Source organism: Sceloporus undulatus, chromosome 1 (genome assembly GCF_019175285.1).
Source record: "Sceloporus undulatus isolate JIND9_A2432 ecotype Alabama chromosome 1, SceUnd_v1.1, whole genome shotgun sequence".
Classification (NCBI taxonomy): domain Eukaryota; kingdom Metazoa; phylum Chordata; class Lepidosauria; order Squamata; family Phrynosomatidae; genus Sceloporus; species Sceloporus undulatus.
Window position 1 is genome coordinate 74,914,737 of NC_056522.1, and position 15,692 is coordinate 74,930,428.

At 40.5% G+C, this 15,692-nt stretch overlaps 1 protein-coding gene across 2 annotated transcripts in view; it reads left to right on the forward strand.

Annotated features, from left to right (window-relative positions):
• The window catches only part of UNC93A (unc-93 homolog A), a 35,979-nt gene extending 21,643 nt beyond the window's left edge, over nt 1–14,336 (forward strand). For both annotated transcript variants that reach the window (XM_042442465.1, XM_042442383.1), the window contains 6 exons: nt 503–732; nt 3,690–3,815; nt 5,684–5,895; nt 7,559–7,694; nt 8,279–8,410; nt 13,513–14,336. In XM_042442465.1, coding sequence (XP_042298399.1) covers nt 503–732; nt 3,690–3,815; nt 5,684–5,895; nt 7,559–7,694; nt 8,279–8,410; nt 13,513–13,784 — 1,108 coding nt within the window. In that variant the 3' untranslated portion in view covers nt 13,785–14,336. The remainder of the gene's footprint in view (nt 1–502; nt 733–3,689; nt 3,816–5,683; nt 5,896–7,558; nt 7,695–8,278; nt 8,411–13,512) is intronic.
• The last annotated feature ends 1,356 nt before the right edge of the window (nt 14,337–15,692 follow it).

Here is a 15,692-nt window from a genome sequence, read left to right on the forward strand (position 1 = left end):
AAAAAAATCCTTCTTCCAATGCTGATGAATTACATTTCTTATCATGCCTCATCCTGGTTCAAGAAGACAAGGGATGATAGGAAATGAAGTTCAGCAATATTTGGAGAGCCGCATATTCCCATTCCCATCTAACAGTATAAGGGGAGCCCTGGTGGCTCAGTGGCTAAATGCCTGTACTGTAGCCATTCACTCAAAACCACAAGGTTGCGAGTTCAAGACCAGCAAAAGGGCCCAAGCTCGACTCAGGCTTGCATCCTTCCGAGGTCGCTAAAATGAGTACCCAGACTGTTGGGGGCAAATTAGCTTACTTGCTAATTAGCTTACTTGCTGTTCACCACTATGATCTTTGGAATAGCGGTATATAAATAAAACAAATTAATTAATTAATTAATTCCTTTCAGGTTGATGATGTGACAAGTTACCTCTGACATCTCTTTTAGAAGGAGATGGTTGCTCATGCTTAAAATAGATAACCATTCATTCATTCATTCATTCATGGCAGGTATACACTGATCCCCACATCTATGATCTTGGGGCTGGGAGGAGCACCGCTTTGGTCAGCTAAGTGCACATATCTCACCATTGCTGGCAACTCGTATGCTGCGAAAGCAGGGAAAATTGGAAGAGATGTTGTCAACCAGTATTTTGGAATCTTCTTCCTGATATTCCAGTCTTCTGGAATCTGGGGAAATCTTATATCATCTCTGGTATTTGGCCAGACTCCAAACAAAAGTAAAATATACATAAATAAATATACACTGTGTCATTTGCAATTAATGTCATCAGATTAGAATCAATTATATTTCAAAACAGGATAATAAATAATAATAAATAAATAATTTTTTTATTTCTATCCCGCCCCTCTGAGAACAATCGGGGCGGCTAACAAAGTTTAAAAAATGGGCAAAGGATTGGGCAAAGGATGGACCTCAGACCACATGTGGTCCCCAGGGGTAAAACAAATTACAAAATAAAAAAAAGTTTACTCCCCCCATCCACCCAAAATGTCCTAAAAAGAAGTTTGGAGTGGATTTCTACCATGGTGAAGCCCACTTGTCCTCCAAGGGTAAAAATCCTTCTTGCCATTATTTATTTATTTATTTATTTATTTATTTATTGCCCCCAAATGCCCTCTAGAAGCAGCAAGGGACTTTTCTGCCATAATTTGCAGCCCTATTAGGCAATTTTGGCCTACAAAAGCCTTTTTAAAAACAGGATATGACTTCTGCTCACTTCCTATTGTTACAAGAAGACCTTTCATCATCCTAGAAGGGCCCAGAAAGGCCCAATAATATAGTGAAAATAATGAGCCATGGCTCCTGGAGGACATTCTGGGGCATTTGGGAGCAAAAAAATTAGAGAGTTGGTGCAGTGGCCAGTTGCAGTCCTCCAAGGTATCCTGGGGAGGGGGTTAATATAGCCCCCAGCCTTCCACAACTGCCCACACCTATTTTAAATGTATTAATTTTTTAACCAAAAACCTCTGGCTGCTTTACAGGGGCATAATGGCCCATTACACTAGTATAAGGCAATTTTTGCAGTTGTGAGTGTAGCACTAACTGTGATGGCAGTAGGGACAACAAAGAATGTTGCCCTGCTGGCTCCCCTGCTACTTCACTTCCTACAGGTATTTGTTAATGATAAACCCTTTCAATGGGAGAAGAAACGGGCCATCCAGGAAGGCTGGGGGAGTTAAAAGTCAAAAAAGGACCTTGGGTCATGAGCCATACTTTCACACCCCTGCACTAAGAGAAGGGCCATAGCTTAGTGGCTGAGCATTCATTTTCCACAGAAGTGGCCCAGGTTCAGTTCCCAGCAACTCTAAGTAAAAGGGATTGGAGAATAAAAACACTGTCTGAAGCCACAAATTGCTGTATGTACTCATGTATAAGTCCAGAAATTTTAGTTTAAAAATTGACTGCAAAAAAATGAGTAAATTTATCCATGGGTCAGTGTAAGTACTCTTATTTTAAAAAATGAACCATCCTCTGGTGAAAGGCAAGAACATAACTGACCTACTCTCTCATCTATCCAGCCTTTAGTGTGAGCACAAACAGTTATGCCTGCTGGAATTTTGCAAGTTCTTTGGCATTGTTTTCCTTTGCTTTAGATCTTTTTATGTACTAAGTTTTACCCTTGACTTATCTACGGGTCATATCAAAATACATAATTTTGGCCCCAGAACCTGCCCTCGACTTATACATGACATTGACTTATAGTTGAGCATATACAGTAAATTTATGTGGCCCAGTAGTGTCCCTCTGGATATTGCTGGACTGCAGCTCCCATCAGCACTAGCCAGCATTGCCCAGGATAAGGGATGACGGGAGATAAGAGCCATATAAACATGCCTGAGTCTTGCAACTTTTCTCTCTGTGCCACCACCCTCACAGGCTCATTTGCTGAGAACATGGGGAGAGCCTTCTCAGTGGCTGCTCTGAGGCTATGGAGCTCCATCCAAAGGGAAACTTGATTGGCTCATTCTCTGGTTTCTTTTTCCTGGTCAGCAAAGACCTTTCTATTTAGACAGGTCTTCAGCTTTTAACAAGTTAGGCCAAAAGGATGTTCAGCAGGTGTGCTGAATGTATTTCAAATTGTTTTAAATGAACATTTTCAATGGATTTGTTGTTAATTGGTTTTTAGCCGTTTATACCACATATTGTTTAGCTATTTTGTTTTAATTTATATTGTAAGCTGCTTTGGGTCCCATATTGAGAGAAAGGGAGAATAAAAAATAATTTTAAAGCAAACAACATCTGAAGGGCCACACACTGCCTACCACATATGGACCAGTAGTGACAGGACAGTTTACATACACACTGACTGTCCTGATGTATCTTGCCATTAAAAAAAAATCAACTTTTGGCCTTCCTCTGTCTGAACCCTGTAAAAAAAAAGGGGGGGGGGTTGGGGCATTTTCCTCCATTTTCTAACTTTTTTCTCATTACCTTTGAGTTTTTGCCTTTTCATGCAAAGTTCATTATTTAAAGAATGCATACAGAAGCTTATAAAGGGGATTTTTTAAAAAACAAATGCTGTAAGGTTCATGAATGAAGTTTGATAGTAGACTGAACTCAACAATTTATAAAACAGTGCAACACTAGGTGGACACTGGCTTGGTAGCTCAAGGTTCCATCCTGAACTAGCAAATAGACCAACCTTATATAGACAAAAACTTACAGTGGCAGCAAGTGAACAACAAAAGGCTATGACACATATACAAACTCACCAATAACTAACAAAAACTATTTTAAAACTAGGTACATTACACTTGTTCTTTTAGTTTATTTTGATGTTTAGCTGTTAACATATCAGTAGAACATGTCAAGATACTTTGGAATGTGGTTCAGCAAGTGGCTCAGCAAGTTTTGTACATGTTCAACTTCATTTGAAATCAGTAAGTAAACTGTTTTCTTCAATGTGGCTTTACCTCATTTAGGCCTTTTGTATGATCTCTGTGCAGTGCAGAGAATTATGGGATAATGTCTAGAGTTGTCTTTCTGGCATTCTCTCTACCATAACAGCTATAAACAAGAGTATCCTGCTTAAAGTCTGATAAACCCCAGTATTCTTTGAAGCATCATTTGGAAACTGGTTTTATGTTAATTTGGCTGTTAATTTATGGTCTTGATTTTCACCTGTATTTTGAGTACTCATTAACTATTCTTTTCACTTTTTAAATGGAATAGTGAACATCTCAGAAGCAGATCTGGCATGTTGTGGTGCAGAAGACTGCAAGAACACAACAACAGATGAGACAAATACCTCAAAACCAACAGAAACCTTAATCTATATACTGCTGGGAATCTACACAGGTAAATACTCTCACAGACCATTTATATCAACAAGATGAAAGATAGTCAGAGGAAAATGAGTGTGATGGTAAAGCAAACCCCATGGGCCATGACAAAAGGTAGGAGTGCCTCACAAATGTAGCCGGGGACATTTCATCTGGAGAAGACTGAGAGGTGATACAACAACCATCCTTAAATACCTGAAGGGTTGTCATGTGGAAGAAGGAGCAAACTTGTTTTCTTATGCCCCAAAGATTAGAAACTGAACCAATGGATTACAATTACAAGAAAGGGGGTTGCAGTTAAAAATAGAAAGAATTTCATGATGGTAAAACTATTTTGACAGTGGAATGGACTACTGAAGAATGTGGTGGACTTTCCCTTATTAAAGGCTTTCAAACATGTTTTAGGGATGCTTTAATCGTGATTTTTGCAGTAGCAGGCAATTGAACTAAACAACCTTCTAATTTGACAATTCTATGGCCTGTAACAGAGAGGCCAAAATAAAGCTGCTTCGAGTCACAGTGGAGGTATGGTGTTTCAATGATGCATGCGTCCTAAGAGCCCAGAAACCACACCAAAGCCACGCTCCAGTCCTTAGGGCTGGAGTGTGGCTTTGGTGCAACTTCTGGACTCTTAGGATGCATGCATCATTGAAACACCATACCTCCACTGTGACTCGAAGCAGCTTTATTTTGGCTGTCTGTAACAGGCCTATGTTTCTGTGACAGTTTGAAGCCACCTAAAGCTGTAACATAAGCCAGACAAAGTAATTCAAATCCCAATATGAGAAAATTCCAGTGTTGGAGCCTCTCAAAGCCAAAACCCATCCAGACTCATTCTGATAGGGTGGAAGCATTGGCGGACCAGTGTGTACCAGTGATTTTCACGTTTTCCTCTTTCCTTGACAATTTTTACAACTACCCTCCCACTGAAATTGCTGGTGTGGAGTGGAGGATGCTGAGCTACTAACTCCAGGGCTGGATGGAATAGATCAAGAGCCAATTTTGATGAATGAGTCTGGGGGCTAAGACAGTTCTGTCCTGTCACTCCATTACAATACCGTGCCAATCCCCCCATCACAGCCACTGTACTAGGCAAACAGAAGTGATATTGTGTCACTTCCTTTTGCTTTGGGGGCTGTTTGGGTGGATGTTGGCTGTTTTGAAGTTGGGGATCCCCCAAACAGTATGTTGTTGTTGTGGTTGTTGTTGCATGACTTCAAGTAGTTTCATTTAAGGCCTCCTAAATCTGTTTTTATTGTGTATTTGCAACAACAACAACAAAAACCCACCCTCATATATTTTTTTACTCAAAAAAATTGGAGGTTCCTAATTTCAAATGTTTGGAACAACATTTAATGTATAAAAATGTTAATTATGATTTTCAATGAAAATCACCCATTTAAACCTTGGGCAGAAAAATGGGAATGTGTTTCCTTTTTCTGGTCATATCAGACTAGGTTTTCTGGTACCCATTTGCTTTTGGGTAAATCAGTCTTTTATTAATGTAATAAAAGATAGTTCCCTAGCAAATATTCTCCCTTTGACATGTATTTCTGAAATGTCTGTCACTAAATCTGAAGGCAGAGGCTCAGACTACCAATTCATCTAGAGGCAATGTTGACAGATGTAAGGATAGTGCATCCATGCTAATCTCTGTGTAAACTCTCATGTGACCTGGAAGAGTAAAGCAATCTCTTATGCAATGACACAGTTCTTTTTTCCAGCTGTCATAACACAACTGTCTTGGCTTTAGAAGATGGACCTAAATTAGACCCACTTAATAGTCAGATAATCTGACCCTATAATTCAGCTCCAATTAGAAATTAATCAATTGCTTGTCATTTTAAAATGTTTTTCATTCTAACTCATCCATTCCTCCTACAGCTAGTGGAGTGCTTGCTGTGTTGCTAGTTGCTGTATTTCTAAATCCAGTCTCAGTTCAACAAATGGAAAATGAAGAAAAGAAGAAAGCATCCTTTTGGTCCACTTTCTTGGCAACATTTCGGCATCTTACAGACAGACGCCAGTGCCTCTTGATTCCTCTGACCATGTACAGTGGGTTTGAACAAGGATTCCTTGCTGGTGACTACACCAAGGTAGGAATTCCTCCTATACCTGAATTACTTGAATGAGCACATGGTGGCCATAGCTTAAGTGGGATGTGGGGAGGGTGAGGACTGCACTCGGTGACACCTCAGAAGAGGGGTAACACCCGGCTGACTGCCTCCTCACACACCCCTGCCATGTGCCACAGTGCATGACAGCATCTCTTCCACCATCCTCAACATGGGTTTACACATGTCTAAAGCCATGCTGGGAAGGAGGGGAGAGTCCGAATGATTCCCTTTCTCCCTCCTCAGCATGGCTTTACATGCATGTAAAGCCATGCCAGCAAGGGAGGTGAGGGTGAGTCCTTCTGGCTCCTCCCCCTAAAGCCCTGCCCTCAAAGTCTCACCCCCTGCACCAAGTGACACTCCAATGTAGGATGCCACTGCATGGCAGTAATGTTGAGATTCGAGAGACTAAAAACATGATATAGGACAAAATTCATATTCCCAAACCATTTGCAACACAGAGATCTGAAAGCCTTTCAAATTGTAGCACTGATCCCACCATTAAACTGTCATTAAAGCAGCATTGCATTAATACGAACTTTTGTTTATGCAAAATGCCAGCCAATGTCACATTAATGATATATTAATGGTGGGATAATGATGGGATCTGTGTGAAAAGCTTTCACACAATCACTGTCATTTGTGCTTCCCAGATAGGATAAGTGCAAATCCCGTGTGAAAGTCTTTCCTGTGATTGTGCAGGAAGGATGGGAACATGATGGGATAGAATGGGACATCCCCCATGTGATAATCTCCATAGAGAATAGGCCAAAACTGAATGAATGCAGTATTTAGTTCACTGACCTATGTGAATCATTCTCCCTAGATATATGTGTTCTATTGCCACCCTTTCCCACTTTTTCAACTGCTTTTGCATTTGGCAACATGCATGGCAAATAACCAAATCTGTGGGTGGTCTACAACAGCCAGAATATTCCTGGCTGTTCCCAGAGGATTTTGGCCCTGACGTTGCCCCAAATTCCCCCATTACATGAGCATTCCATAGCAAGGCTAGGTGATGGCCTATACACATGTCCTGCCATGCCACCCAGTGCCTCTACCAATGGTGTGAGTTGCTCCCTGTGAGTTTGAAAACAATTCAACCATCATCGATCATATGGCCGAATGCCTTGTTGTGACTTCAAAGAGAGCAACTCACACTGGTGGTTGTGGTGCTGAACAGCACAGCGAAACACTGTGTAAACTACTCCCTGGCATTACTTCAGAGTGCTCCAATTTTCTTGGAAGTTCTGGAACAAAAGGTAAGTTTTTAAAATTTGCATTAACTAAGGGATGGCCCATATTTGCTGCAGAACAGCACTTCCCGCATGAAGATAATGCACACCTGAATGGGGCCTTTGGCCCTGTGTCATCTGACATGAGGGGGGAAACCAGTTTTAATGGCCCATGTAGACATGTCCAAGCCACACTATACCACAGCAGACATATATTAAAGCCAGGAGTTTTATGACACACTAAAAGAACAATGTTTTCTTGATCATGTCTACATTACATTAATATTCACTCAAGACTTAGAAGGAAATATAGACGATATCGTCATTCAAAAAGCAGAATGTTAAAACTGCTGTCAGCAACAATAACAATATAATGCTATACTGTGTGTCTCTTTCCCTTCTCTCTCTAGTCCTATGTGACCTGTGCCCTTGGGATAAATTTTGTTGGCTATGTGATGATCTGCTTTGCTGCTGCAAATTCTCTCTCCTCCATGTTCTTTGGAAAGATTTCCCAATACACTGGCCGACAAGCTCTCTTTGCTCTAGGTATGTAAAACTGAGGAGCAAGTGTTGGGAAATGTGGAAACTGGATCTGTCAAGCAGAACAATAAAGGCAGATGTCGAACAACAACCAGTTCTATACCCACTCATATACACACCATGTCTAGCGGAGTATGAGACAAGGTTTACTTTTAATACTTGTTCATATTCAAATACATTGTCTAATAGAGGAGTGGGAAGAAAGATGAAATTGCTGTAGGGTAGAATAAGCCAAAAAGTGAATGGGTGGTCTAAAACAAACAGGGAATTTGCAGAAACTTTCAAATAAGCTATAAGTGATCATCTGCTCACTAATAGGCTGCTATTACTTTTGCTTTTTAATTTTTTTTATTAAACAAAATGTATAGTTACCTACATACCTACCTACATACCTACTTACATACCTACAATATATACAGTTGGATTGTCACCAGCTCTTTGCTTCTAGAATAATCTGGGCCACCCCAACAGGCAGTGAAATAATAAATGTTGCCCTTGGCCTAATACTATTGTGTAATTCTTATGTTCTTGCTTCTCTACTTTACATTGTACTTTGCCATTTTTTCCTATGTTCTTTCCTCATCCAACAGCTGCAGTACTCAACCTTGCTTGTATAATCGTATTCCTGCTCTGGAAACCTCACCCAAAGCACCTTGCTGTATTCTTCATATTGCCAGCCATCTGGGGAATGGCTGATGCTATCTGGCAGACACAGACCAATGGTAAGCGTTCACCACGACATTTTCAGAAGGGGTAAATCATGGGGAATTACTTTTTAAAAAACCAATTCATCCCTGTTACAGCCTTTAAAGGGAGCCAGCATGGAGTAGAAGTTAGAATGTTGGACTATGACTCTGGAAACCAGGGTACAAATCTCCACTCACTCATGAAACACACTGGGTGAGCATGGGCAAGTCACACTCTCTCAGCCTGAAAGGAAGGCAATGGCAAACTTCCTCTGAACAAATCTTGCCAAGAAAACCTAGTGCTAGGTTCATCTTAGTGTCGTCTTAAGTTGGAAATGACGTGAAGGTACACAGCAACAATAGCCTTTAAAGCGTAATTCACCATTCATTATGTGTATCAGGGTTTTCAGATTTGACTCAAGATACTTGTTCATTTTCATTAAGTGTTTTTTGAGAGGGAGTTTTAAGACTGGTGAGTATAGTGTGAAAATTTTCATTCAAAATCCTCTAAGAATTTCTTTTAAAAGTAACTAGAAAAGTAACTAAAATGTTAGTTGTTTCCTTCTCCCATTATTTTACCATTATTCTCACTCATTTTATTACTAATCATAGGGCCAGCATTGAAAAGTCATATTAAAAGGGAATAATAAATGTGGCAGGGAAATTAATGAGATGACATGTAGTATTTGCTGAAACATAAAGTATAACTCTATACCTAAAGACCAAAGTATTTCTGCATTAACAATCAGAGGCTCAGAACAAAAACATTCATAGGATTATACATTAGTGATGTATTAGATCTGCTCCCTTATCAGTGATGGAATGCAAAGCACCTTTGGTACATGGCTTTCTATCCAAAGCCAACGCAAGACATTTTGCTGCCTGAGGAGGAGCAGGAAATATTGCTCCCACCCCCAGTTGTAGCCAAAGTCAGCCAAGTTATTTTGGCACATGAAGTGAAAAATCCTAAAGCTCCTCTTCTGTCACTAGTAGTAAAAATAGAAACAAATTAAATAGCTAACCATATACTTATCTTTCATGACAACTTAAATCTGCTAGCTCTCATCCTGCCTAGTCATGGGACCAACTCTGCTTGCATCTGTAAGAGCAGTAGAATGGTCACAAAGAATAAGAATTGGTTGTTCAAACTCTTCTGTTTATAACACCAGCACAAACACACACATAGGTGTATTGGTGTGTATGTCTGTGCCTTCAAGTTACCTGTCGACTTATAACAACCCCATGAATTTCGTAGAGTTTTCTTAGCAAAGAATGCTCAGAGGTGGTTTGCTACTGCCTTTCTTTGAAATATAGCTTACAGCACCTCGTATTCCTTGGCTGTCCCCAGTCCAGTTAACAACCAAGCCTGATCCTGCTTTGTTTTGAAATAAGAATGGAATTTGTATCTCCTGAGTATTTATAACCAAACTATAGTTTAACATGTATGCCAACATCCTTTTGACTCCACCAGTGGCATAACTATGCCAGCAGAGACACTGGAAAAAAGAAAGAAGTGACAAAGAGGGAAAATGCTGAATCCTGTCATCCAGTTCCCAGAATAGAGTTCAAATTAAATTATTAAATGAAATTGATGCTTTGAAACATAGTAATTTGTACATGAGAAACTCAATCTAATAACCATTTACAATCCTAAAGTTTTACCCAGCTCTTACTATAGAAAAATCATTCCAAAGAGAGTTGGAAATTCACCAACCTGTTTTGAGCAAGTGACTATACAGATTTTTTATGGCTGTAGAACATACATAGGTACATACATCTTTATTAAATAAGTCTCCAGACAATTTCAAAGAATACAAGATAAAAGGGGAAAAAAACATAAATAGTTAAAACTTATTTAAAAAGAAATCTCTATTTTTAAAAAAAACATACAAAGTTAAAACTTACATAAAAAGAAATCTCTATAAAATTTAAAATATACGACTCTGATTACACTGTTCTTGTAATTTGCACAACACTCTATCTGGGGTCCTTTTCTTCTTATTGCTTCCGTAGAATAGCAGCTTTCACTGCTAACAAGGCAACCCCAAGGGGGCGTTCCCACTTGGCAGATAAAACGGATTATATTGGAGCGATTCTGATTCGGATTATGTTCCAGGAATAATTCGAATTTTTCCCATCGTTTCCATTACCAAAAGGGGCAAATTACCTCGATTCATTTAAACCTCGTTTTCGTTCCCATTTATTTTAAATTGTTTTATTTTAAAGCGGATTAACTTGCTCCCTGTCCCCATTTGTGTCCACAAGCTGTCAATCAAGTCAGACGTCCCAAGTCTTGGGTTTTTTTGGGGGGGGGAGGGGGCAGCCAATGAAAATTGACTGCATCCAAGGCTCTTCTGTTGTGTCTCCCCAGACTAGAAGGAGGCTTGGCAAATCGGATCAAGGAGGAGAAGGCAGCAGGCTTCATTAATGGGGAGAGAATCTTTGGGGAAGAGAGAAGACAAGGCTCGATTCTCCACCCCTCAGATCCCTGGTTGTCCAGGCTTTTCATTCCCCAAAATCGCTTTGCCTCCCCCAATGCTCCTTGGGCTGTTTGGAGGGCAATCGAGCAGGGATGTCCTGCAATGCCCATCCCATAGTTCCTCTGGAATGAGCCTTCTTTCCCAAAATCGCTTTTCCTCCCCCAATGCTCCTTGGGCTATTTGGAGGGCGATCAAGCAGGCATGTCCTGCAAAGCCCATCTGCTGCTCAGGCGCTCAGGAAGAGGTGAAAAAAGAAAAAAGAATAAAATGGTGTTCAATGGCTCTCCTCACACATCGGTCTATGAATGAGGAGCAGAGGTGAGGTTGCAATCAACCGGGGGAAAGTCTATGTGAATTGAAGAAAATGGCGCTGGCGATGTAGAAAGAGACCAAAGAGGGTGACACCCCCAGGCCAGCCCCTTGAGCACTGCTCCTCCCATCTCCAGGTTCCCGAATCAGACACTCTTTCATTCCCATTTGGATACAGCGAATCGTACCCGCTTTCAAAAATAACTCGCGTTATAAACTACTATTTTTTAAACCGAATTATAGGCTGATAATCCGGTTTAAACATTTTAATTCGATTCTAATTCGAGATGCTGTGGGAATGAATGAGGGGTAATGGAGATTAAATTCGAGCTTCAGTGGGAACGATGCACCCTAAATTCGGATCATGACCCACTTTATAGGTAAGTGGGAATGACCCCTAAGAGTAATAAAAGGCTCAAGAGCTAGCTTGCTTTCATCATACCTTTCCCTCAAATTTCTGAGGATGGGAGCTAGATATTGCTCTCTAATACTGTTATATAATTGACAGTGCAGCAGGTAATGTGTAAGATCTTCAATTTTAGGTGCCCCACATATACAGAGTCTATCAAGAAAAGGGATATCCTGGTATCATCCTTGAATCACCTTTGAGTCCATTTGCTCAAAGTGAAGTTTGGCAAAAGCCTTCTGATGTTCTCTTTTCATAAGGAAAAACAGATATTTTTCTTCCTGAAAGAGCGTTTTGGCCCTTGATAGCCATTTCAAGGATTTTACTGAGGCCAGAGCAACTAGATCTAATTGAGCTCTAATGTCAAGCATTCTTTGTTTAAACATGCTGCCAGCATTTGTACAGTTGGCCCTTGTCTTACGCAGGGATCCATTCCGGATCCCTCCGCGTAAGGCGAATTCCGCCTATGCTCAAGCCCCATTGGAAACAATGGGGCTCATGCACGGCGGCGCGGCAGTTCGGCGGCGCGTGGGGCGCAACGGGTGCGCACGCCCATTCAATTGAATGGGACACGCCTTCCCTTCCGCCCCGCGCGCGCCCCGCGGCTTGAGCACGTAAGCTCAAGTCCGCATAAAGCGCACCTGCTTATGATGCGGGCGTGCTATATTGGTCTTTCTAATAGTCATTACGCTGAATCCCACACTGAAGGGCCTTTTTGAAAAACCAGGGGTTTGATGTAAGATTATTCTTCTGTTCAATTAAACATAACTTGGGTAGCCTGTCGTCGCACATTTGTGTTAACTTGACCTAATAATTAAATATTCAAATTAAACACAGGTCAGAAATAGCTGCCATACCAAATTCTGCTCTCATTGCTTGTGCTGGGGTACTTCTTGCCACCCCCAATATCAATCTTAAAAATTATTCTGGGTTCTTTCAATTTTCATATTTGTATTGAATTCCCAGATTTAGAAATGAACTGAACTGTGCTTCCCCCTAAAGGATATTAATGGGAAATACATGACTTGCATTCCCTCTACATTTTAAAGATTCATTTGGCCAAAATCTACATGTCCTATTTGTCAATATTGCAGTAACAGCATTACAGCTTAAAGTGATTTTGTTTCATTTGGTCTTCTCAAAGGACTGCTTCACAAATAATAGTTTATGTAGGTCCCATATTAGTTCCCGGGGGGGGGGGGGGGGGATAATACCTTTCATATAGGAATTTTCTGACAATTCCTATTTCAGACAATGGTAATTTTGTGACAGAATTGTCAGATATAAATGCCTAAATAACAACAACAATAATATAATGCAAGTGTATTCAGAAGTAAGTCCAGCTACCAAGTAGGCAAGTTTAGGATTGTAACCTTAGATTCAGTAGTCGGGATGCTCTTGTTGACATATGACAGTGTAACCTTGGGTTATAATAGCCTAATTATTTTCAACAGCATTGAATAAGAAGGTATGAAGTACCTCCTTGTACAATCCTTTGCAATGGCTGCCGGATGGTACCAAGTGCAGCTCCAACCCCTGACTCATATCAGCCTGAAGAATGTCAGGAGAGCTCTGCCAACACCCAGCTTTTCCATCTGGCAGTATTAAATAAGATCTTGGCCTAAACTGTCAGGGAGTGCAGACGATCGTGCTCAAGGCATGTACATTCTTCAGTTAAAGTTTCTAGCTATCTATTAGTTGCCTGGTGACAGGCCATTGGCAGTGACATCCAAAATGTATCAATTGATTGAATGATGTAAGAACATGATAAGATTCTAAGCAACTCCTTGGTACAAAGAGTATGTGTAATAAAATATTTTTATTGTAGTGTGACCTTTTCTAGAAAAGGGTGTTAACCATGGGTATTATAAATATAAATGAGTATCAAGGTTTAAGCCTCCAACATAATATTTTAACCTATGTTTCTTTTCATTTGTTTTTAGCTCTCTATGGAGTTTTATTTGAAAAGCACAAAGAGGCAGCATTTGCTAATTATCGCCTGTGGGAATCACTAGGATTTGTCATTGCCTTTGGCTACAGCACTTTCTTGCGTGTCTCAGTGAAACTGTATATTGTTCTGGCTGTACTAGTGGTGTCTATGCTCCTCTATGAAACAGTTGAGTACCTGGAATCCAAGAGTTCTCCTGGAACAGCCAGTCTGGCAAAGAAGGAACCAGTTGAATGTCAGCAAAATGCTCAGCAAACTCATTTATGATCCAATATAAGGCAAGGCCAGACCACAGCCCTAAGACTAATTTTGCACATGCATTTTCAAGAATTGTCAGGAAATACAGAAGCAGTTCAAGGCAGAACCAGTAGGAAAGAGGCAGTAGTAACTTCCATGTTTATGAAGCAGTGAATCCACTGTGGGTTTTATTTGAAAGCTTAAAAGAGCTTCCCAAGGCACTGAACCTGCTTTGGAAAACTTGGTTTGACATCCTGGAGAATTTCAGCAATTGGAGTAAAACCTGGAATGATTTACCCACTCCACTTATGATAAAGCACTGACAGTCAAGAAGAATGCAAAGGGACTGATATTATGATTGGTGAAACATTAACATGAGAATTTTCTTTTGCAATAAGATCTTAAAGAGTTTTTTGAAGAGAAAAAAAGTTGACTTTTTAAAATGTAACTCCCATAATCCTCCAGCCATTATGAAAAGAAGTATTTTCTAAGTTCTATGAGTTGCTTCTGATAACCAAATTATTTCTAATTTGTATTTTATTTCATTTTAAAACATTGTATTGGAAGGAACATCAATAAACATTGTGAACACAAACACTTTTCATTTTGTACAAAATCTCCTGTACTTATGTCATAAACTTTAGTCCTGCCATGGTCTTCATGAAGTCCTCTCAGCAATGTACCATATATTCTAGATTGCATTTCTATGACTCATGTACTGTAATGTTTAATGGGTGAGTATATGTGGCATAGTGGTTTGAGTGTTGGACTATGATCCTGGAGATCAGGGTTCAGTTCCCCACTTAGCCATAAAATCCACTGGGTGATCTAGGACAAGTTACACGCTCTCAGCCTTGGAGGAAGGCAATGGCAAACCTCCTCTGAACAAATCTTGCAAAGAAAACCCCATGATAGTTTCGCCTTAGGGTCACAATAAGTTAGAAATGACTTGAAGGCACACAACAACAACATACTTAGCTTTGTGCCAATTGACAGCTTCTTTGAGGCATTCTATTCTCATCACACATTTCAGGTTTACATACCACAGTGTTAGGAATGGGCTCACTCACACTACATTTCTACATTAGAGTTCTCAGCAAAAGAGCTCCTCCTATGCGTACCAGACTCCAGATCCCAAGATTCCATAGGATGGAACCAAGTCAATTAAAGCAGAGTAGTAGCAGTGTAATTATGCAGTGTGAATGGGCCCTATCTTTGACAACTATAGCTTGGACTCAGTTCTGCAATAAGTGACACACTGATATGACTCAGCTCGTAACATGTATATATTTAGTGACCAACGTGTTGGCATAACTTTGTTCAGAAAGTTACAGAATGTAAAACAGTTTTCCTGTTTTGAACAACACTTCTGTCTCACTGCTTTTTGTCTACCTGTAGTGTTACAGAAGCTGTAGATTACATTTGCTATACATGCTTCCAGTAAACCTCTGCCTCAGCCCCATTGCCTAATACATTTGCTGTTCCCCTGCGAGAAATGTACCCCTCACTATGGCAGCAAGTCTTGCTGGCTGGTGCTCCTAGAAATAGCTTTAGAAGACTCCTCCAATGTGCAGCACAGACACAGTGCTGAGTAAGCCGCATTCTTCTAAAATACAATCTTGATTAATTGTCTATGTTCTTTTTACCTAACTTGGGGGCAAAACAGACTGGCTCAAAGGAGCGGCATCTGGCCACCCCTTTGAGCACCAGATTGGGGCAGTGGTAACTGTGAACCATGGCCCCAGTCTGTTGTTTTTTTCCCAACACAAAAAGAAATGGCAGAAAGACACTCCAAGGCACCTTTGCAGGCATGATGGCAGTTTTTTCGCTTTTTGGCAGCATGCAGTGTCTAAACGTCATGCTGCCAAAACACTGAAATGCTGCCTGCCATCTGATTGGGCAGGCAGTATGACACCATCTACAAGCCCCCAGGAAGCT